Source organism: Morone saxatilis, unplaced genomic scaffold (assembly GCF_004916995.1).
Source record: "Morone saxatilis isolate NCDOM2014 unplaced genomic scaffold, NCSU_SB_2.0 Contig20, whole genome shotgun sequence".
In the NCBI taxonomy this organism is placed as follows: domain Eukaryota; kingdom Metazoa; phylum Chordata; class Actinopteri; family Moronidae; genus Morone; species Morone saxatilis.
The window spans coordinates 19,858,288-19,883,099 of record NW_023339763.1 but is presented as its reverse complement, the minus strand read 5'-3'; the positions used below and the strand labels follow the sequence as shown (position 1 = coordinate 19,883,099).

Sequence of the window (24,812 nt, the reverse complement as noted above, 5' to 3'; positions counted from 1 at the left end):
GCATTTGAACCCTCAATATTTATTTGACAATCAGCAGAATTTTTGACTGCAGTCCCTTGTACTGAATACCTCACTTTGAATGTGGTCAACGCAGCGTCCTCCAGATAAGTATCAGGGGTTCCTCGTCTGTTACTTTATCGTGCCCAACATCTACAGACTTGAAATTGGAATGACTGAATTACAGCAGCACTTTGGCTTAAGCAGAGCAGATTTTATATATATGTATATATATATATATATATATATATATATATAGATATATAGATGTATAAAAAACGTAAATCTCATAGTATTAATTTAAAACAAGCCCAAAACCATCAGCACATGAAAAATAGCATTTAGTGATGCTGCAGGGCATCTGATGTGATTTCATCCTGTTCAAGATCTTTCTCTTTGTGTATGTTTATGTGTTTGTTTTGTTATGTTTTGTAAGAATACCGAGCTGAAACTGCCTTTTCTATGAGTAAAAATCCCTCCAGAACTTTAAGGGATATGTCAGTATATTTTGGATACTTTGTGTACAAAAAGAGAACAACAAAAACAGAAATGAAATAGTGTTGTATTTTATATATAATAGAACATTTCAATATAGTGACATGTCACTAATATATTTATTTACTAATATATTTATCCATTTTGTCCAGGTTTGAAATAGTGGTTTCTGTATAGACTGAATGTTTCTATATGGAAACTGACCAGTGCCATCACAGATGTATCAACCTGTCTTCATTCCAATTATATGCAAATAAATTATTTTGAAATAAAACCTCTGTGCTGAATAAATTTTTTCTGCAGGAGCATCCACATTGCACACCAGTTAGTTACCACTCAAAGTTTAAAATCAGCTTTCTTCAAACTATTAAAGAGAATTTGGTCACTGTAGTAAATATCATGAAAAGTATATCTTATATGCTGTATGAAAGAATTATGAAACAGCTGTAACCAAAACCCTGTGCTGGAAGGCCTGAAATTCAATAAACATAATTATACAAAAATAATAATTAAGTGTTTTGTAAGCAGGCATCTACACTGTCACGTAGTGTAGAAGCTCGCTAATTTGAACTGCATAGAGAGAGAAGATTGGACTATTCTAATCATTAGATCTAAAATGTATGCATTACTGAGCTACAAAAACTTGAAAGATGTGATCACTACTGAACCCTAGTAATCAATGCAAAGGCTTGTAAGAGGCAATGGGGTTTTAAAAGTTCAATACATTTCAGTGGGGATTCATTAATGACGTGTAGCATAGGAGATAATGAGAAAGCTTTCATTTTGATTTGAAATATTACTCAGAGTCATATGTTTCCGGAATAAAGATGTAATAGAGATTCAGACATTTCAAACATATATACTATGGTAAAGATAAAGTTTAACTGTTTGGGAAAAACATTTATTCACTTTCCTGTTGTGAGTTATTTAAGAAGATTGATACCACTCTCACTCACCTACGCTAAACATGAAGCTACAGCCAGGAGACAGCTAGCTTAGCTTAGCACAAAGACTGGAAGCAGGGGCAAACCGCTAGCCTGGCTCTGTCCAAAGGCAACAAAATCTGAAGAGTAAAAATTACAGGTTGTGGTCTTACGGGGGTAGCTATGTACTGAAATATTCCTTGTCCTGGCGCAGTCTATTGGGCAGGCTAGCTATTTCCCCCCATGTCATTGTGCTAAGCTAAGCTAATTTTGAGCTGGTGCTAGCTTTATATTTGGCACACAAACATGAGAGTGGTATCAGTCTTCTCACCTAACACCCCCAAAACGCCAAACTATTCCTTTAAAATGTGTAGTTTCCGGTTTCCCAAACACACATGCCAACCGCAAGAACATGAGTTTCTTTATTTAGCCATACAGCATGCAATCTACAGACAACTTACAGCATATCTGACAGCACTTGCAGCTTGTCACATGAAGCTATTCAACACTCTGTACATGTGTTTGATGTGCTGTAGTTGTGGAGGGTGTTGTTGATTGCCTCTGAAATGTACAGCCATATATAACAGTTGAAGTGTGGTTTGGCAGTAGCAGGCGGAGGATCAGTAGAAGGCTTTGGCCTGCCCTTCGGGTGTCAGCACTTTGAGGTTGCCCCTGGCATCTTGGTCCTTCTCAATGGCCTCAAAGAGAGACTTAAAATTTCCTGCCCCGAAGCCCTGGAGGGAGAACAAACACACACAGATGGCTAATTACCCAAAGATCTGCCTTCTTCCATGTCATTTGTTATGGCTCTGGGGATCTTCTCTCAGACACCGTTCAGGGTGCTAAACACTTTGATGTCGGATCACGGCAGATAAATATTCTCACAGGGTTCAAACATCCACTCCACTCTGACAAGGAGCCACACTCACCGGGGGCTCGCACATTAATCATGTAAATATTTTCATGGATAATCAAAAGATCAAGCGTTGGTGGTTGCTCTGACAGATTCTTTGCTGTGGTTGAGATTTAGTCTCTCACTTTCATGCATTGTATCCACATGTATAGACTCAGTGAAATGCCGGAGAGTGACAAGATGTGCCTGTTCTGACAAGACGAATGGGCGCTAGGTGTTAAAAACTGAAGTGCCAAGGGGTGCAACCCAATCCAAAGATCCCCCTTGCTGTGAAGCCTTTTAATCTGTATCCGTGATAGATTTACTGAGCTTTTACAAGTGGGCTACTGTTATATTGCTCACACTGGGTGGGAGCTGTAAACAGGTGTTCATGTGGCTCTACCTCGGCTTCTTAAAGGTGGTGAGGGTGACAAACAGGACCACAGGCCTACAAATCCCATCATAAAGACATACTTGGCTAAAAGAGCTACCAGTTACAGCAGATGTTTGTGTAACTGGTCTCAGGGACTTACAAAGTGGTTGTTCCGCTGAATGACCTCCAAGAAAAGGGTTGGTCTGTCCTGCACAGGTTTGGTGAAGATTTGAAGAAGGTAGCCCTTGTCATCATAGTCAACTAAGATTTTCAATTCCTTAAAAGGAAATACAGATGGTTTATATTTTAGAACACAAGCAAGAAAAAAATGATTTCAGGCTTTCCGGAAATAACAAGTCTCCTTACCTGTAAACGGTTGAGGTTCTCCTTCACCTTGATCTTGGCAGTTTTGAGTTTCTCCCGCAGGCTGTCGTAGTAGGTGTCAGGAGCTGAGAGGAACTCCATCCCTCGGGCGCGCAGGTTCACTATCTGTTTTTAAAACAAAAACAGAAAGAAAGACAAATCTCAAACTTGCCTCTACATGTAGATTTGTAGAGGCTGTGCAAAGGCGAAATTGTGAGGTTTATGAAAAGCAGGAGACTCACGGCTTCAATGATGTTTGACGTGTTGAGGGCGATGTGCTGAACACCTGGCCCCCCGTAATAGTCCACATATTCCTGTGAAGAGGGGGATACAGGACATAAAATGCACTGAGGGAGGGCTGTAAACCACGAGCTATCACAAATTTGAATGTCACAATCCCCCATTTGCTAAAAATTAGACTGCTGTAGTAATGAAATGAGCTGATAGTCACACCTGGATTTGTGATATCCTTTTCCCTGATGCAGGTTCATTGATGGGCATCTTGATGGTCTCATCATAGTTGGTCACCACTATGGACCTCAGTGCACTGTACTGCGTGTGGATCTGCTTATCGTCTATCGACCAGAACCGATGGAACATCAAACACTTCTGATACCTGGAATTTAGAGAACACAAAGAGAAAATGTGATGACAAGCTAAATGAACAAGCTATACCTTAATTGAATAAGCCACATTTTATAGAGGAGTAATGTTGCACTGGAGCCAGTGAATACGTGCAGAAAACATTTCACCCTACCAGAGAGGCAAGGTTACCATTAGAGGCATGTTTACTTGTCCTTTTACCCTGTGTCCCTGCTGTGCCCACCATGTCTGTACGTGCACTCAGACAGGAGTCTTACCAGTCTGAAACTGGCACCATTTCATCATCTGGCTGGTTTCCCACAACGTGATCGATGAAGTTCAAACCTACTGGGGGACTACGAAGAAAAGATGAAAAAAAACTTCACATGGGTACTTTTCCATGAAAGTTCAGACATTTTTTTAGAATATGTTGCACACAATTACGCATAAAAAAAGTATTTTGGTTCAATTTTGAGATACTCACAGTTTGGCTAACAGAGGATCCCTGAACAGGGGCTCTTTGTAGCCCGGCAGGAAAAGGCCTTTGTAGGGACTGAGGTACTCAATGAGTGTGTGTGTTGTATCTCCATACTGGGGAAAAAAACATAAACACAACATTATTATTCATCTCCAGTTTCATGTGTGTATGAGGCTTTCAAATGTGCGTCCCTCTTTACGTACCGTTTGAACCACCGCATACTTGACCCTCCCGTGGTTGTCCTGCTCCACCCAGGGCTCCTTGACAATTGCAGCTCCTCGCTCTTTAGCTGTCTGTCAGTGGAGTGGTGTTGGGATCAGTTGGGAAGCACAATAACAACAGCGTTTGTGTTTGGAGACGGCTCCTGGAAGCCCTCCAGTGGCTGAAGGCAGAATATCTTCCTATACATGCTGTGATATACTACTTTATGTAACTTAGACAGTGGTGATTCTGTATTTTTGTAGCCACTCGACAGTCAACAGAGAGAGTTTATCCAAACCTGCAGCCTGACCTTGACTGAGGTAAAGTGTTCAAATGAGTCACTGAACATCAAAGCTGCACTGTCGCGCCACCACCATGTTTGTCCCTATTTCAACACACACTGAGTGCAGCACACACATTTGACCCCCTCTGAGTGCATGTAGTGATAATACATGTACATGTCAGGTTTATTACGTGAATTTGAGTTGAAACATTTGAGAGAAAAGTTGCAGCTTAAAGTTGAATCAAAGTGAAGTGAGTGAAACTGAATTCAGTAGAACTCAGATCTGTTTTCTTACTTATTCTTGTGCCGTGCACACTGCTTATAAGCAGTGGTGGAGAACTCAAGTACTTAACTAAAGTACAAATTGAAAGTACTTGTACTTCACTTGACTATTTTCATTTTCTGCCACTGTATACATCTACTCAACTACATCTTATATTGTACTGTTTACTCCACTACACTGATTGGTAACATCAGTATTTGTAATACATGCTTTGTCTGTATAGTTTAACAGATAACCCATAGAATATATGTACATTTCACAAAGATACCCGAACCAAAATGTTTTATGTACCTAAACTCAACCACAACTTATTAGCTGAACTGCATAATCTCAACTGATGAGCTGTTGATGTGTTACAAACACCACCTGTAGGCGGACTATCTAAATAAAGTGGAACCAACTTATTTGTTTCTCTGTATTTTTCAGATTAATAACACAAAATATGATCCATAGTAAGACTTTATAAAGCCACAGTGGGGAAACTCACAAGCTACCCAGTTAGTTGTATATAAAGTCATATAAATAAGTCCCACCTTTACCAGCTGCAATGTTAAAGTGATGATAATTATAGTCCATTAATATAATGGATATTATTCTGAAATGGGCCATTCTGAGCCATAATGAGTGCTTTTACCTTTGGTACTTAAAGGTCCAGTGTGTAGCATATGTATTGGCACAAATGTAATATAATATTCAATGGTATGTTTTCATTAGTGTTTAATCACCTGAAATTTTTTTTGTTACCTTAGAATGAGCCATTTTTATCTACAGAGGAAGGGGGTGCTCTTCTGCTGATTCTGCCATGTTAAACCCCCATGTTTCTACAGTAGCTCAGAACGGACAAATCAATCACTGGCTCTAGATAGAGCCTTTTTTGCTCATTGTAGTTTCTTCTACACACTAGGAAGGCTGAGCTGTATTCAAATAGGTTGCAACTACACCACTAGATGCCACTAAGTCCTACACACTGGTCCTTTAAAGTATGTGTTGATGCTCAAACTTTTAAACTTTTACTTATAACAGTGTATTTCTACAATGTGCTATTTCCACCAGTGTACATAAACAAACAGCTTTGCAAAATGTCAGTAAGTGCAATTCAATTTCAGTTGATTCTTCTTGCAGGCCAGTTCACTACAACCTGTGACTAAATCCATCAGTGCATCACCGTTACACAATATGTATATCATTGTTACCTTGATTATGAAGTCACAGTCCTCCACTTGGAAAGCAATGTCTTTGACTCCATCTCCGTGCTTAACCAAGTGTTGTCCCATTTCTGAGGGAAGATAAAACAGTGTTGAAATGCAGACATACTTTATGTCATGCTCACAGCATCTCAACTTTAACATAATCTCAGGTTTTTTTATGAGGAAACTTGCCTTCATTTCCAGGATTTAGTGGAGATTCAAATGCAAATATGACCTGTGAGGGGAGAGGAGTGGATGTGTTTGCTGAGAGGATCAGTGATCACTGGATATACTGTACATTAAAGCACATGCGTGTTTATTCATTCAGCACAGGATATTTAACTGCATACCTTATCCTGTCTGATGACATGAGACACCACTTCTCGGCTGCCAGTCTCCAAACCCTTGTAGGCCAAAGCCTCGAAGCCCATCTTATCACAGTAGAAGGAGGCTGCCTGCAAAGTGATCAGACTGTCTTTACTGGGAAGGAAATATCTGATGAACTCAGGGAGTTCGTCTCCTGCCAGAAATGTTGTAGTGTGGATTGCTTAACAATCCTGGCTGTGTGTTGAACCAGAATGAACTGAGGAAGTTAGTGTAGCAGGTGTTTCATATGGAAATAGATCAGATCTATTTTCTACTTTCTAAATGTTGTTATTACCTTATTAAAATATATAAATGTGGTAGGGCTGCAGCTTACCACGATTTACATATTGATTAATGCCTTTCTCTATCAATGGATTAATCATTTTGTCTACAATATGTCAGAAAATTGTGAAAAATGCCCATTTATTTTGCCAGAACTGTATTACTGAAGCAACTAATACTCCAAAACCCAAAGATATTAAGTTTGTAGTTGTAATTGTTTTTAAATTAATAACAAATCATTTTGGCTACAGATTAAACAGGTCATGGTACTTTTAACTGTATGGAAAAGTTGTCATGTAATTACTACCTGTTTGTGTAAATACAGTAACTTATATTTACCCAGCAATAAAACATAAAGAAGTACAATGAAGACATTATATCTTTAAATGCAATACATCTGGAAAAGTTCATCTTGATTTTAATATAAATGATGTGAAAAATAATGAGATGTGAGTTTACTGGTGCTGAAATCATGAAAATGACACTGATTTGGTCGTGTGTGCGCGTTTGGATACTGACCTGTTTGGCATTGCCGACCCAGAAGGTGAGATGATGAAACCTGACAAACTTTCCTCTTGCAGGCTTAAAGGAAAAACAGAAGAATCACATAGGCCTCAAGACTCAAATTTCATATTAGCTGATGTTGTAGAAAGATAAATGTATTCTTTCAACATTCAGCCACTCAGTTATTATTCAACCACACATCACAGACACATCAGAGGTATTTTTAAATCTTACCTTCTCCCCTTTATCTGTGTAGGTTGTCTAAAAGGAAAGAAAAGACATAGATCAATATAACTTAATCCTCAAGTGCTCAGAGCAACCTACAGTCAGTAGATCTCATATGGTTATTATCCACTGAAGACACAATTATCTCCTTAATTACTCAGCTGAGAAACTATCTAATGTCCCACAACTGAGAGCACCGGCTCATCATAACTGACTCTGACATGTCCTTACCATGCTGTGATTGTAGATGGGCAGCAGTTCAGAGAAGAAAAAGATCTAAATCAGCGTCCAGCCCGTTGGTGTGCAGATAAGTACTGACCTGATGACCGATGGTGATTGGTCCTTTAGGATCTACACCCACCTGTCCGCCTCCTCGCTTCCTGCTGCACTGTAGCTAAAAAGTTCAACAACAGTGGCCCAAGTTTTGTCATCTCCCCTGAGTCCAGTGTCTAATCTGTCCTCAGAGCCTCAGTCGTCATAGAAACATAGACACATTAACCTCAGTGTAAGGAAGATAATGAGATACTACACTCAATCTAGTCTACAATCTTTTGCCTGAGATACTCAATATACCTCTCAGGTGAACATGCAGTAGGCTCAGGTGAAGAACCATTTATCTGTAAGATAACAGACACTCATTAAAGCTTAAAACAAATGTTATGCATCCAGAATATGAAGAACTAAACTGGGAGCAAATAGAAATACAGTGGCAGTAGAGCTGAGGGTACAAACTGAGAGATAATCCTGTCCCACACCAGTCCCACTAAGATCCCTTTCTGGTTTCTGTTATTTCTGCCACCAGAGGGCGAAATATTGCCTGATTTAAACTGCCATAATAGAAACAGATCAGCAATCATGTCCTATAAGATCAGTAAACCCAGAACTGTCTACTGAACCGAATAATTCGTCATTGTATTAATATTCTTAAAGATTTTATATATTTTAACAGTCAATTATAACAGCCTTTAATTTCCTTGTCATAAAGACTCACACTGGGATCATCAGAGTAGCCTATCTGGCAAATGAAAAAGCCTGATAGTGAAAGCAAAAATGTACATATGCAGTGTCTGTCATGTTTTGCCTGGGGAAAAATATCATTGGACTGCAGCGAACACAGGGAGGCTGTTGATTGGTATCGGAGAGCGTATGAGGTCAGGTCCAGGCTGTTACAGACAAGGCCAATGGACTAAAATAGTGTCTGGCTCCAGCTACAGTGCTCTAAACTGCGTGGGCATGTCAGATGTATGTATACTTATGACACTGTGTCAGTGTGTCTGTGTTACTTTTGCTTCCCCTGCTGCTTATTATAATATATGTAACACTGTGTATATAAGATAGCCTACATATTATAAATTAAACATAATATCAGAATCAGAATGACACATACAAGGAATTTGCCTTGGTATCTTGGTGCATAACAATTAATTAATAAATAATAGAATGAAAAACATAAATAAAACAAGAGAAAATAAAACAAAAAAAATTAAATTAAACAATATTACAAGAAGAAATACAGTAAAAAGACAATAATAGAGAGTATGTACAAGACTATTATTTTAGAGGAAGCTGTAATCATGGACAGCTATCGGTTTAACTCATTTTCAAAGCTTTTCGTTTCAGTTTTGACCATTTTGAAAGATGCAGCCCCTCTGGGCTATGACTAGGACAACAATGTGTGCTTGTGCGCACGTACCGCGCCGTGTATGTGTGGATCCAGTTTGTGCCGCGCTGTGATTTTCTATTGGTGCGCTTTAGGAGTTTTAGGGCATCTGATTGGCTCCTCTGTGGGTGTGTACGAGTCATTCGCTCGACTATTGTGAATCCCCATTGGCCGACACGAACTCTGTCGCACCATTGGTCTAGAATGTTCAGTTTCCTTCTTGACTATTGGCTAACGCTGTTGTCATCACAGAAGAATGCGGAAGTCGTGTAGTCTACTGAGTCACCGTTGTGTCAGCTGATTCTTTCTGAGTGAGTAACTCGGTTTATTTTTTAAAATTAAGTAACTTCTAAATAATGTATTGTGTGTGACGTGTTCTCGCTCTGTCGGACTAGCGTTGGACGTGTGAACCTTGAGCCGTTTGGTCGTTTTCTGTTGGGAAATAAGCGAATTTTATACAGCAGCCTCTAGTAGTGTTGCTATCCGGCAGCTAGCAGGATGCTAACGTATGCAAACACAGCACACACACACACTTTCGGTTTGTCTAAACTAGTCGCCTCCTAGCTCAGTGCCAGTCTGTGGTGAGGCTGTCGTCCACTTTCACTTTCACCTTGCATGTCTTTAACTTTCTCCCTTTTACAGTTTGTTGTCATCATCGTTCACACCTGTTGTGTTGTCACACCGAGCACCTGTTATTCGCTGCTCCCTGCTGGAGCTCACAGTTTTACCGGTAATGCTGGAAATGTGTGGCTAACATTAGACCAATTGTGTGTTATGGTTAGAGGAAACCACCCTGGAATCTCCCACTGGGCTGGTAATTTATTTCTATATCTACTGATGAGGAAGAGAAACTGCCTTTTCAAATGTCACTCTAATGCTTGATACAATCCCTGTCGTTAACTCTGAATTAGAAATACTTCTCTAATGTCTCCTCGTTACATAACATCTCTGTTGCTTTCAGTGTGCACATAAATTAGCCTTGATTTGTCTGAACTCTCTTCTACAGTGGGTGTGCAGTTTCACACATCAAAATTTAAAATGTCTGCAACTTGCTGACTATTTTCTTATTAATCATTTGGTCTATAAAATGTGCTTTTATTATTATTATTTTTTTTTTAATCACAGTCAAAAAATCTTTGGCATTGATGCTTGGCAAATAATGATGAACTGATTATGAAAATAATTGATTCATTTTCTGTAGATTTGTCTTTATCCATCTTGGTATTCACTCTAATCGCCACTGGATTGTTTGGTTATATCGTCACAGTAACACTTTTTAAGATAGAGAGAAGACGTGAACACATTTAATGCGAGTGGAAGCTACTGGATTTACACATTGAATACAACTGCATGATATAAAGAATCTTGTTTTCAGTTGTGATTTTTCATGACGCATGTTTATACACACTACCAGTGTATTAGTTGTGCCTAAAACAAATGCAGTGTGAAACAACAGGCATTCAATAAACCCTGCCTTCATGAAGATTATGATGTTCAGAATAATGTGGTGTCAAATTGCACTACATTATGTTGAGAGGTGTTTCTAATATTTTGTCCACTCCATTTATATGGATAGTTGAAACATTAGTAGCTGATCATTGTTAAAAGCTTTGACTGTAGTTATGTGCTTCAGGCTTCATCCCTCCAGATCCATTTTAGAAATGTCCTCTGATGATAAGAGGGTATCTCAGTGAGACCCAGTCCCATCAGGTCACCTCTCAACAACCACATGTGTGATATGTTCTCCTCAATCTGAGACGGATGTTTCTGAAGTGCTGATGGACATTAAGAATTAAGATCATTCAGTCTTAAAGCTTTTCGACTAATGCAGCAACTAGCGAATGTCTTCATCAGAGGACATTAAAGGAGAAGTTAGTGGCATCTAGTGGTGTATTTGCAGATTGCAACCCCCTTCGCTTCACCCTCCACGTGCAAAGGAGAAACTACAATGTCCACGGTAAAAACGCTAACGCCCCTGTCTAGAGCCAGTGATTGGTTTGTCCACTCTGGGCTACTGTAGAAACACAGCAGTTCAACATGGCAGACTCCATGGAAGGCGATCTGCGGCATCTGTAGATCTAAAATGTTCATTCTAAGGTAACAAAAACATAATTTCTATATTCAGGTTATTATACACTAATGGAAACACAGCTGGACATTACATTCCTGTTGTGCCAGTAGATCCTACATGTTACAAACTGAACCTCCAATCTCTTCCGCAGACTGTCTCCCTTAAAGTCCACACTCAGTCTTGCCTTCATTGCAGTCCTCACAGTCCACTTTCTGCACTCCTCAAATCACTGCCATCCTCAAAAACCCAAACACAACAGTCATGTTGAAGCCCATTTGTGTGGAATTTGAACAATTTGACTTTTGTGTTGCACTCAATCCTTTTTTTGGACTGACCTAAATGTGTCCATAGACATTAAGGTACTGCAGTGAGTACTCAAAGTAACGCACGCTGGCACTCAATACTTGCTCAGATCTGCATTCCTTTTTACTTATTCTTTGATCCTGATTTAATCGAATGTTTCCAAAAGGTATACTGTATTTTATTTAGACAAAGTATTTGCAGGGCTTGTGTTTTTTCAGTCATTGTGGAAACATGTTTGTATCCCTCAAAGTAGCTTTCAAAAAAAGTATGCTGTTGGTACTGAGAATGAGGAAGGTACCTGGTATTAATAGTAACAGTTCTCTCCTCACCTGAATAAGGACACGCCCTTCTGTATGTGGAACCTCGGCTTTGTTTTCTTGACACACTACCAAATATCCAACTGTAAATATGACAGCATGCAAGCAGCAACCTCTGGCGTGTTATTTACTTTCAAAAGCATTTCCTATAAACTGGTGTGTGATGGAGAAGGCTCAAATGCAATATATATATATATATTAAACTACAATCAGTTTTCTTTCTGCTGATTTCCACAAAGCCTGTGCAAGAGCAGAATAATTACAGATGGGCTGTATCATTGTATATATTGTGTTCTAGTTTGCATAAAGTGAATGACGGGAAGGAATGTTGGATTCTTTATTAGACACAGTGCTCTCTTGCATTAGTTTAATCTACTGAACTATATACTTGCTTTGACAGAAACAAATAGCAGTGCTTTTCGACCAGAGCAGAAATAAATGTTTCCACATATTTCAGAATTATGGATGATTAATAATGAAGTGCTGTAATTGGTTGGCTAACATGCAGAATTGCATGTTGATATCTCTGTTGATCTGCCCAGCTTTTGTTCCTTTTTGCCTTTTGACACATCACAAAGGTACTGTATGGTTGAGTCTCATCTCTCTCATCATTCTAGCAGAAGCAGGCAGGCAGCTGTTTTCAGCCAATAGGCTCTGTTACATCCACTGCACACTTGCTGCCCAGCACCAAAGTGCAAACAAAGTGAACAACTAGCGTGTGAAATGCTAGCTAAAGATTGAGGTATTTTTTTGTCAGCATGTAAGTAATCACAACCTTATAAGGCAATAATATGTCAGCTTGCTGTGAAGCTCTTCTTCCCCAAAGTGGCCAAATCACCAATTAATTCAGTTTTAAAGGTTTGGTCTCTTGCTCACTGCTAAATTTGTGTATAACTTTGTTAATGAGAATTTATTTTAATCAGACTTTTGTTAACTTCAACCTCATTAAATGTACAGTACACATTCTGTTTCTATAGTTTTGTATAGTGACCTTTGCATAGTAAAGTATATCTGATATGTTGTCAACTCATTTTGCGAGGAGTGTGATATTGTATATGGAGCTGGTGGTTTCTATATTTATGACTGATTAGCGATGTAAGCTGTCCCTTTTGATAAAATGAGTCATAAACGGAGGTGGGTGAAATGTAGAAAGTCCATGCCCTGTAGTATGTCTTGTTTCACTATGAGAACCCTGGCACTTAGAGAGTGGGAGGGAGAAAGAGTAAGCAATAGAGGCAGAGAGAGAGAGGAAGGGAGGGAGGTATGTCATGCACTGGACTACAACCAGTATGTGTTTGGGAGACGGAGACTACTGCTTCTTTGCAAGGCATTGAGCTTTAATTCAAACTTAAAAGCTGGACAAAAGTTTGATCAAAAGGGTTTCACATTCAGCACGTTGTACAGGTAAGAGAAGTCAGCTTTGGCAATAGTATGTTGTGAGTTGAGAGTAGTAATTTTTTTTTCTTTTGTGGAGCTGTGTGCAAAAGGGGGTGTGTCTGAAAAAAAAAAAGTGTACGGACATGAGACAGTGAGTTTCAGTGTTTCAACTTTTGTCCTTGCAGTTTAATTTATTCCTAAACACAAGGAAATGAACACTATGTCCATGTTTTGTCTAGCTGCCTTTTTGTGTTTCTCTCTTTATAGCAAACTTACACTGAGCTTCCTGACTTGCCTATGCACAGGAAGAGAAGGCAGTGCAGTGTCAGAGCGGTGCTTCTCATGCAGTTAGTGTTCAGTGTCTTCATTTATTGTCAGAGTTTAAACGTGTTGCTCTACAGTGTGTGCAGCCACTGTAACAATGCACAGCACTGTTCAGACATCATGTGTTAGGAGTCACTTATCCAGGATATCCACCTCACTGTGCCAGCTGGAGCACCTTTGGGTGTGTTGGGTGTGTAGTGGAGTTTGTCCACATCTGCTGACTACTTGTCCTGCACTTATCTGTTTGGCTGCTGATATGTAATCAGATGAGGAATGTTGAGTTTGCATTTCCTGTAAATCAGAGTTTCTCCCATCAGGTTTAGGTCAGGTGAACTGCTCCAGGGATTTCCAATGTCATTTCAAGCACTGCATGTGTGATGTGTGTGTGTTTACACTGACTCGACCCCGCTTGTCGAGAGTGCTTCTTTTCCCAGGCAGCTAGTTTACCCATCACTCTGAGTGCACCGTGCTCTTCTGAGAGCTGATCTTCAACAGTGGGATCTTTTTTAACACCAGCTTTCATTCTACTTACTGTACTTTAGATCAAGGAAGGTTGGTTTCTGGAATCCAGCCCTTTTACGCAATCTCACACACTCCACATTCGCCCACACACACACTCTCACACCCCATTCTGAAGGTAGTGTGTTTTTATGTTGGCAGGAGCCATCGCTGGCACAGCAGAGCCCAGTAGACGGGAGGAGAGGGAGGGACCTGAAGTGGAGCGCCCAGACCGACTGTCTACAGCACTGGCTGGCAGCATGGTGAGCCAATCACACTATTGGGGAGGGGACCATTATGTTTATATATACTTGGCCGTAGATTTGCATTTGCTATTAAACTTGGTTCTGCTCTGAACTTCTTAGCTAAAATGGCAAGTTGGGACCTTTTCACTGTCATGCAGGAAACGTCATAATACACTTACAGGCCTAAACCAAGCACAGGCTGTTGCAACATGTTTAACAACAGAATGCACTGCTCCGACTCTTCTTCTTCAACTCACCACACTTTTTGGGCTGCCCAGTTAATTCTACATGTATCCAATTTCCAATTCACACTGTTTACATTTCCTTTATTTTTTTGTCATACAGAGGTTTCCATATATGATACTTTATAATATTGGGCTGAAATACAGAAACTTCAGTTAAATGCATGTGAAATAATAATAATAATAACAACAACAACAACAACAACAACAACAACAACAACAACAACCACACATTGGCCATGCTTTTGGGTGGGGAATCTCATAAGGGATCATGTAGTTGTCACTGCAGTAGCAACTCCTAGTGGTTGTTCACGGTGCCTACACACAGGAAGGGTGGAATCTTTTCAAATATGCAAACAAATAATGTAACAATTTAGTCATAGTGTGCAATAAAAGGGATTTATGGAACACCAATTTGAGTGAGTGAGTTAGTGACTGAGTAGATCATCCTAATGTGGCATCTCTCCTAACCCCAGCAGTAGTTTCCTTAGCAGGGTAACAACTTTATTGCATTGTTAGGTTCATTTAGGAACATGCTACTGCATCAGTAAAAGTTCTGTGTAGCAGGTAACAGATGTTACAAGTCTTTGATGTAGCTCCATGCCACGTGTCTCCTGTACAATTCTGTGTAGACCCTATTAACCTCCTGTTCACATGAAGAAGCTCATGGCAATATTGCAATTGATGGTACTGGTAGTTTAGCTCTGAGGCCAAACTCTGAGTAATTATGTTATAACATTATCATGAAAGTAATTGGTGTAAAAAGATGAAGACATAATTAAGGTGGTTCAAACTGCTATATGCAACGATGTTTGAATCTGAGTGTTTCTTTGGAAATGCTGAGACACTGTACGTGACACAAGCACTGGTTTGTCATGCTTCAGCCGTAGGCTGGAAGGTGGTAATTATACTGAAGCATACTGTAGCCAATACAATGTGCAAGATGCAAAACTATTTATAGGACAAAACTCTACTTACATTTTAAATGAGCCATGTAAGCTGTGTTTTTATTTTTATAAGTGTGTATATTCACAATGACCTGATCAGTGTATATGTAAATGCATATGCTTCTGCAATTTGAACTCAGAAAGAAGAATATACTGTATGTTGTAATAGACAATAACTATTAGACTCAGTCATTTTGGGGAAAACACCAGGAACCTAATGGCCTGCCCCTTTGATCTTTCTCAGTGAAAGTACAGTAAATGTGCTTTAGCCAAGATAGACGGTGCTTTAAAAGTGGGGAAGCAGTGACTAGATGAGTGACAAATTCCTCTTGAAACTAATGGCTGCAGCTTTTATGGGACAGAAATAGGAAGTGTAACAGGAGGATGTGTGTCCCGAGGTTCTGGTCAACTGGTTCCACAGAATGCCACAGTGGCCAGCTGCCCAGCTCTCAGACTTTTTATGGGACACACAGAGAAGCTCTGGGCTTAATTGATGGTGGGGTTGATAAACAAATAATGTACCCACCGAGGCACATAAAATGAGAATACAGACCTCAGCTAGTCCGGGGCTAGTCTTGTTGAACTTTAGTTTCATACCTTTTTTAAAAACATCTTTTCACTTACCTCTCTTTGCTTAGTGTGTTTCACTTTGGGTGTGGTCAGAAGTGTGCTCTGTTGCATGTGTAACACTCCATAATGATGTCAGGTGTATCGAACACAGCCTAGAGTACTTTTCTTCTGCAGCAGGTGAAAAATTCAATCCCTGAAGATTAGCAAAACCTATATTTGAAGTTAAGGTACTCAATGATTGATGCAGACGTGTAGTATTTGTGCAACATAAGGTTGAGAGAGTGGCATAAAACTACATTAACTACATTTTTAAGTTGCTTTGTGGCCACAGCTAATAATATTTCTATCTATTCACAGTTGTTGTTGATCTGAGGGTTCTTTTCTTGGGTGGGATTGTGAGACATTTGTTCCAGCAGTTTGTTCCACAGGTAACATGATCCTTTTAATCCGGTCTTGTGAAGCAGTGTTTAATTGCTTCCCAGCCTCCATCTTTTTCGCTGAAACAAAACTGGAAGTATTGAGTTCATACTGCTGTCCACTCATGCTGCCGTATTGTTAGCAGGATAATGCAAGCATGGAAATGAGGACAATGGGGTTGTTTTACCCTGCCCTCAGTACCCACAATGCATTGTAATGCTACCTTGTAGGCGGTGTGCAGGAGTAGCAAGAGAAGTTTGTGTTTCTGTGTCACTGCCCCATATGATGTCACTTGCTTACATAAGGATTAAGTCACCTGTATGTGTGTGGGTTTTTTTTTTTAACACACCGACTAGATACCAGTAGCTCTCAGTGAGGGTTGGAGTTAAAGCCAGAGGGGTTAGTCCAGGTTGTTGTGCATAATTTGACTATAGCTCCCCTTGAAGGGACTTCTGCTTCTAGCATTGTTTGACCCTGCTCTGGTTCCTGAAGTCTGGCTGTCACAGGTTTTCTCTTCCTCTTTCTCATTTAATTTAAAATAATGGTAACTTTGTTGTTTTGTTTATTGCTGTATTTTTTATCAGAGCCTGTTGACGAGAACTACTTCGTGTTTGACATATTCAGATATACAATTTTTGTTGGTTGCCTGGCGGCCAATCAAAAACAAGTAATAAAAGAGTTACATGGGTAAGCACAAAGTGAGTATATTGGACCGCCTGCATTTTATTGCTTTTAATGCATCATAGGCTAAATCCTGCTTCAGCGTATACGGTCAAAATTGCCACAGCTAACTGTAACAAAACACTACATGTAATGTAGATGTAAACACAGGTGGGTCAACCTGCTGATGCACCTCCTAGCGGTGCCATGTTGTCATTGCAGGGTCGTCAGCTGGGTGCCACCCTTCACTGATGTTTTACTCCTTTTAATCCTGGACCATCTCCAGGTGATGAAGCAGCGGCAGGGACGTCTCCCTACGGCCCCCTGCTGCTGGCCCTAGGATCCTTTGTTTCTCCACACCATATCGTTTCGATGGAGCCTTGTTGGGCCTCCTCCGCCAGCTCTTTGACAGCCTCAGCTTGGAGCCTGTGATCCCAAGTGACTTCAGGAACCACTGGGTGGATGTTCCAGTGTAGCCTCTGCAAGAAATTTCCACTGGATAGGTGAATGCCCTCCATCCTGCTTGTGAGCACTCCTTCTCCCATGAACAGTCAGTTCAGCCATAATGACCGTCCTAGTAGAGGTGAACCAGAGTGTGATGTCTGGCTGTATGGAGGTTGTGATCTCTTGTGGTAACCTCAACTGGTGGTCGAGGTCAGCTCTCATGTTCCGCTCTCCTCTGGGTGACATTAGAGACCACTCCCTCGTGCTGCTGTTCACCCCCTTGCCTGACAAACTTGACTCGCCTGTTTGTTTCCAGCCTGCGTACCTCCAAGATTTTGGCCAGCCTCTGCAGAACCTTGTCATGGTGCCTACCTACCGGCCCTGCGTCAACTCTGCCTTGCAGCTGGAAAGGATGAGCTGCAAGTTCGGGTTCTAGCAGTCACATAGTTGGCAGGTCTCCACTGAGCTGTACCAGGGGTGCAGTTTCCGGGGACTGGGAAGGGTATAGTACATTCAGAAGCTTAGCCTTGTCCACATTAATCGCCCTGTTGATCACAGCCTCCCACGTTGTCCATCTCCCTTGTTGCTGTTGGATCACAGTTCTGATTTTATAGTCGTCCTCTTACATCTTCACAACTTCAAGGATCACGTTCTTGCTTTTCCTTCTTTGTGGCTTTGGACTACATCTTTGATGTTGTTTCCCATACAAGGCCTGCCCTGCCTGGCTGCTGCAATCCAACACACCTCCTAGTGTTTCAGACGATTGATGGCCTGGTCCACTGTCTGCATGGCATTCCACTTAACATCCTGTATGAACTTGGGCCTTGGTGTTTTGGACAAACAGGTTGGGTGAGGTTCAAACACAATCCTTACATTATCCTGTTTGTAGCCCAAGCTAATGGATTTCATGGAAGCTTTAGGGTGTTTCTCCCAAACAGTGCAATGTTCGAAAGACGAGGAAGGCCCAGCCATTTACAGTAGTTTTTAACTTTTGAATCCATCTTCAGAGCTGTTCTTGAGATGTCGCACAACTTCAGGGGCCATACTAGAATTTGAATTGGTACCACCTGACCTTGAATTTCCCTGCTTTGGTCAGTCTTGCAAGCAGGATTTTCTTGCCATCGATTGAGAAAGAGATGTTGTCATTGCTGACTTCTTTCTTGATTGAGACTTTTCATCCAGTGCCTTTTTAGAAGCTCATCAAGCCTTTTCAGGTGTCTGGGGGTGTCTGCTGCTGTCTGAAGGGGGGTGGTGATGCCATACATGAAGCTCTGTAGGGCCGGAAGTCACTGACCTGACTAAGGACTAAGGAGTAAGGGCTCCCAAGGAGAATATGATGCAGTCATCATTGTAATTAGTTGGCAAACACTTGTTGTAGATGGCAGAATACAGAATACTTACAGTTTATGGTTTGTATGGTTCATGCAAAAATAAGTATATGCATGTATAGGTATTTAAAATGCAAATGTTAAAATATTTTCAGGAGTTGGAATAGATTTTAGCTCCATCAACTGTAGATACCTTCCTAATACCTCATGTCTTATTCATATCCTACTTCTATAGCTGTGTCAACATGTAGGCTGACACTCTGCATTGGTGACTGGCTGCCCTCCTTTCCCAAAATAAACCTGAGACACAAGAGGCCAAATCTAGTACTTACTTTTGCAGCTGGTTCGGATGGGGCTGGGCAGGCAGAGAGGGAAAATTTGAAGCTGGACTGTGGACCTACTCCACTAAATTAGGCTGCAATATTCAGAAATTTCTAAAATGTGCATTCAGTCTTTTTTTCTGGATAACTTGACATTTTTACGCCTGAGCCTTACACCTTTGATAGTTCACTGTTATTCTGTCTAAACATATTTCATATTTGAATGGTATACCTGCTGAGGTTTTACTGAGTCTGAAAAAAGAATTAAATATTTGGATTTGAGTAGTCTTAATTAACGACTTCCCCAATAAATAAACAATTCAATATGAGGTACTGCCTTAGTTTATGCAGTGTACATTTTTCTGCCTCATACCAATCGCTCAAGCAAGTATATGCACATTACAATTCAACGCTCTTATACCAGGATGATTTTTTGTAACGCTGTAATGCATAATGCTTTATTTCACTTCTTCATTTCACTTGAGGGAAATTCATAGGCTTACTGTGCCATGTGACATGAAAATGATTCTCAGTAAGGTTCTGCTTAATTTGTGGAAGTGCATTTTATCGCAGCAGATGCATTAGGCCATTTACTTGATGAGATGGAAATCATACAGCGCACTAGTGCAATCTACTAAGGCTCTCCGTTCAAATATATAGACATACTTAACATACAAGTGTAAAGGTAATTCACAGTAGGCATATGAATATTAGAGATGTTTGTGAATTTGGATCTATAAAATCTGCATGAAATGGGACATTGTTTTTATGTTCCAAAGCCAATTCTCTATAAATTAACCTAGAAATGAGTAATTATTTGCAATATATTGATGTTTGCTATAATTTATATATATTCACACTGGACCCTATGATTTCTAATACTGAAGCAGCTCACCCCCTATGAAAATTAACATTTATTCAAATTGATGTTAAAATGCAGCTCTACCATGTCAGAATTACTGTAGAGCACCTCCCCCACTGAAATTAATCCTGTTTTAATAGTGGTGCGTTGTTCATCCAGCCTATGCTGCGTGTACTACGTTATACGTGTTACATAATGTGGGGTCATACAGCTGAAGGCGAGTGGCTGTCACGACTCTGCCAGGGAGAGGGTTGGGGTAAGAGGGGGGAAGGGCTGCGTGTCCCCCTCGTAGTATAGGAGACACTGTATACAGTATATACATCCAGTGACCTCTGATTTTGAGCACAGGAAAGGGTGCTACAGCAAAGTGCCGTTCACAGCAAAGACGTACTGCACGTGTGTTGGACAGTGCAACAGAGACCCTCAGAGACACAGGAGAGGAAGAATATGTGTCTGTAGATTGCTGTGTCACTGGAAATCTCCGCATAGACTCCATCTCCCCAACACCCTCCCTCCTCTGTCCTCTGCCACATATTTGCCTCCTGCACTCGATCAGTTGCTGCCAGTGCAACGTTTTTTTGACGGGACGCTGTCTAATCACTGGATGGGGCGTCTGTGTGTATGAGTTTGCTTCAGGCTGTGTTTTGTGTTCACCATAGCCTGTGCATACAGCTACTAGCATACAGTGTGCGTGCTTCGGAAAGAGCTACAGTATACTGCGGTTGATGTCAGACGGTGCATGCATGGCAGTCAGAGCATCTTAGAGATGCCGGCGGTACACTCTTGGCTTTATCGCCTCGTTGCTGAGGGAGAAGCATATTTATTAGGAGATGTCGGTGAAGGGTGAACAAGGAGGGAGTGGGGGAGGAGTAAGAGATGAGAGGGAGACAGGGGGAGAAATGTGAGCATGTGAATGTGGGAGAGGGAGGTAGATGCGCATGCAGAGGGTGGAGCTTAGCATCAGGCAGTTCCCTCTGTCTTCCTTTCTCTCCTGCTCTCTCTTCTCGCAGTTTCCCCTCCATCCATTCGCTACAGTTGGGAAGGTACATCTGCAGTCATTTCATCACCTTTGCCTTCTCGCCAGCTCTATCTCAGCTGATCGTCTGGACCGCTGTTCTTCTTTGTATCTTTATGGACTATCCTCCCTTTCTCAGCAGTGCAACAGGGGCTGTCTTCAGACACCAACGTGCTCTCTCTCCCCACTGTGGGAGTGGTGGGGGGGTGGGGTGGGTTCCTGAATGAGAGCCGGGACTGGCGTGTTGTCCCACAGCACCTCTTGAGAAGGGGAGAACGTGCAAAAGGTGGGGGGGCGCGGGGCGGCGGCGCCGAGGGACCGCCGCAGGCAGCAGGGGGTGCGAGTGGACGAGGGTGAGAGCCCTCCGGCGTGGGAGAGAAGGTTATGCCGGCTCCGGGCCCCGCCCCCCGCCCCGCCCCGCGCGTCGGGGTGGCTCTGGTCGTGGCTGCTGCTCTGTAGGCTGCCGTGTCATGTCAGGACCAGCGCCTGCCCTCTCCTCTCGACGATGAGCGTCAGCAGGAAGGGGGTCCTGGGCCCATGCTTCGAAGCTGCTTCGTAGTCCCAGGCCTTTATTTGGGTGGATCATATTTGTTTGCTAAGTCCTGGTTTGGATGGGTGTGTTGAAAGCCTCCCCTCACCGTTGCCTGCATCACCGTGCGTGTGCTGCCAGTCAATCGGTGGGGGATGGGGGGTGGGGGTGGGGGTGTTGGGCGACACACGTGAGCGCTGCGGTTATTAGTAAGTAACCAACACTGACTCCACATACAAATAATTGAATTACCTCAGTGTCTTCTCGGGCATGTGATGATGAGAAACTACTTTATTACTCTCATCACTCACCTCTGTTGTATGGAGGGCTTTGAGCTGCCGGTATGTTGACTGGCAGGGAGGAGACAGAGGGCCTGTCAGGAGTAAGATGTGTAAAATGTGCTGCTGAGAGGGAACGCGTTGTGCAGTCACTGTTCCAGCCGTAGAGCAGTGAAGTGTATTCACTGCAGCAGTGGAGGAGCTGCAATGGGAGAATAGGTGTTTCTCTTAGTTTGCATCTTGAGACAGAGTGGTGCAAAGGTTGACTGTTTAGGAACAACACCGGGTGGTCTTAACCTCACGTCCCTGGCCTAAATTAGGTGACGGTTAACCTCTGACCTTTAAGTGATGTCCACAGTCGACTGGCTGCGCCTATTAATTGCTAACTGAGTCTCATTTTCAACACTAAGATCTTTCGCATTCACCTGCCATATTATTGGTCCATTTAATGTAATGTTGGACTTAACAAACTTGGTAAAAACTTGGTAAGTTTTGTCTTATTCATATATTTGGATTTGCAGTCATTTTCTTAGTTTTTACAGTCTTAGAAAAGAATCCTATCTCAACCCCATAGTTTGAAATGAAAAGTTTCTGAAAGCTATATAGTTTATAACAGTCTACAGTCAATTAGTCCTGTGTCCAGCAACTGTCCCGAATTTTACTTCCAACTTTCCCATACTATGGATTTTTCCTTTTTACATACTGAATATAATTTAAGAGCTTTGTTTCAGTAACTCTTATCGCTTCATTGACTCACTCTGGTCCACCCATGGAATTGCTAGTTGTTCCCTGCACTGATACCTGAATTAAAAAAATGTAATCACCCTATGTCTATGGCCACTGTCAGTTGTCATTTTTCTTTTAGTCATTCACTGGTTGAGTTACATTATTGTTAACATTATTATTACTTAGCCAAAAAATCTACACTGAGAGGGAAAAGAACAAACAGACTATTTACTAATTTACAAACTGTAGGAATACCCTAATCCAGAGATCCAGAGTGACAAAGAAGGTCAAACGGACTATTTACTCATTTACAAACTGTAGGAATACCAGAGATCTGGAGAGAGAGAGAGAGAATGAGAGAGAAGTTCAAACATGCCCCACACGCCACACCTACTGACTGCCTAAGACCTTAATTATAAGCACTGTGTGAGACTGTACTTGGTCACAGAAGTACCTTGTGCTAAATGCTAAAATCAGCGTTTAACATACTAATGTTCAGCTGATATGTTTACCAACTTAGTTAGCATGTTAGCATGCTAACATTAGCACTAAATGCAAAGTACACAACACACAGTTAAGTTAGGATGATGGGAATGTCATTAGTTGAGCAGGTATTTGGTCATAAACCAAATTATGGCATGAATTACAATTTTGAACTGATGATGATATGAAAAGTTTGTGCGCCCAGTTATCTCACTTGGTAGAGCTGGCGACCATGGACCATGGACATGGAGTCCTGCGGCCTGGGGTTCGAATCCGACCTGTGGCCCTTTGCTGCGTGTCATCCCCTCTCTCTGCCCCCTTTTCCTGTCTGTCTCCAGCTGTCACTGTCAGTTAAAGGCAATAAAAGGCCAGATGATCACCAAAGTTATTACAAATATTACAGTGCATGTCCCAAGTATCACAGCAATGCATGCAGTGATTGTTGAGACATTTCACTCAAACCCGTAAATGTGAACTTCATGACAATGCTACAGTCAGGGGATCACCAAGTCAGTACACTACGATTCATCACGTGGCAACCATAAATGCCTATCCATTCAGTGATTAATTCATTCAGTGGATAGTGACTTTGACCTGCTCGGGGTGGGCTGATGAAACGTGGGGATCAACCAGTCTTTTAGGATTCATTCCTGGGGACTATAAAAAATATCATGGCTGTACATATAATGGACATATTTTAGTCCGGACCAAAGTAGTGGACTGACCGACTGACCAACAGACCGGCATTGCCATCCATCTGCCATATGCTGCCAGCATGGCTAAAAATGATCTGACAATAGCAATAGGCAGTAGTGACACTCAATGGAAATCAGTTGAAATGCTAGTAAAACCATTATGTTTATAGTAGGAAAGCTCTACTATCATTTCCATTATTGTTTCTTCCAGAGAAAGCATTGCTGATAATGTTCTCAGGTAGATCAGGAAGAGTGCAGCTGCTGGTTCCTCTTCTCATTTCTTTGTGTCAGACGTGCTCAGGCTTTACACAATTTATGATCTCCTTTTTAATATGTCTGTGGTGCAGCTGAGTCGGCAGTTCCTCTTCTGCGTCAGTCTGTATAATTTAGTATCCACGGCCTCTGTTACTTGAGTGGACCACAGCTCTGTCAGTCTTGTCTTGTGGAAGAGGGCTGCAGCGTTGTGCTAAGTTTTTATCATCATAACAATTGTTGTGATCCAGCTATGGAAAAAACATCTCCAGTTACTGTTCCTCTTATCTCCAATATATCATGTTTATGTCCCTCTGCGATATGTTGTCTGAACCAAATAGAACTATAAAAAGCCTAATTGAATTGGTTAAGATTTTTCCATGACTCAGATTCTATTATACCCACTAGCTAAATGAATCAATGGTGTAAGTACGGCCAAAAGCTTTTTTGGCATGTGCTTTAGGCTGTATACCTTCTTGCACCCTGTTTGGTACCTGTGATGGGACTGCCATTGGGTCTGACCGCTCTGCCTGACACCAAGGCTGTTGTGACCACAGTATCCTGATAGAGGACAGCATGCAAATAAATGACACAGAGCAGGTTGTATTTTTTCTGTGAATAATAGTTAAGATAAGAGTTTTTAACTGCTTATGAAACAGCTTCAATTTAATACAGATACCTCCTATATGACCTTCATAAACAAACAAGACCATCAGCCAGATGATTGGCAATGTGTATTGGTTATTCTTAATGCCTGCCAGGGTCAGATTTGGTTGGAATCCCCTTAAAATCAATGAAACAAGGTGGTAGAAAGT

General features: G+C 41.4%; 2 protein-coding genes across 6 annotated transcripts in view; one reads left to right on the top strand and one right to left on the bottom strand.

Annotated features, from left to right (window-relative positions):
• Window positions 1-1,487: 1,487 nt before the first annotated feature.
• hpda (4-hydroxyphenylpyruvate dioxygenase a) lies at window positions 1,488-7,807 on the bottom strand. The gene is made up of 14 exons (XM_035666017.1): window positions 7,666-7,807; window positions 7,444-7,470; window positions 7,225-7,287; window positions 6,408-6,512; window positions 6,250-6,292; window positions 6,064-6,146; window positions 4,307-4,396; window positions 4,110-4,216; window positions 3,904-3,981; window positions 3,497-3,659; window positions 3,286-3,357; window positions 3,047-3,169; window positions 2,841-2,957; window positions 1,488-2,149 (listed from the first exon to the last, which is right to left on the bottom strand). The coding sequence occupies exons 1-14, from the start codon at window positions 7,666-7,668 to the stop codon at window positions 2,036-2,038; spliced, it is 1,188 nt and encodes a 395-aa protein (XP_035521910.1). The 5' UTR covers window positions 7,669-7,807; the 3' UTR covers window positions 1,488-2,035.
• Window positions 7,808-9,356: 1,549 nt separating this feature from the next.
• The window catches only part of mtmr4 (myotubularin related protein 4), a 43,027-nt gene continuing 27,571 nt past the window's right edge, over window positions 9,357-24,812 (top strand). For 4 of the 5 annotated variants that reach the window (XM_035666115.1, XM_035666112.1, XM_035666116.1 and 1 more), the window contains exons 1-2: window positions 13,032-13,189; window positions 14,147-14,247. In XM_035666115.1, the coding sequence (XP_035522008.1) occupies window positions 14,245-14,247 (3 nt within the window). In that variant the 5' untranslated portion in view covers window positions 13,032-13,189; window positions 14,147-14,244. Of the gene's footprint in view, window positions 9,406-13,031; window positions 13,190-14,146; window positions 14,248-24,812 lie in introns of those variants that run through there. The other variant, XM_035666113.1, reaches the window with a different exon arrangement.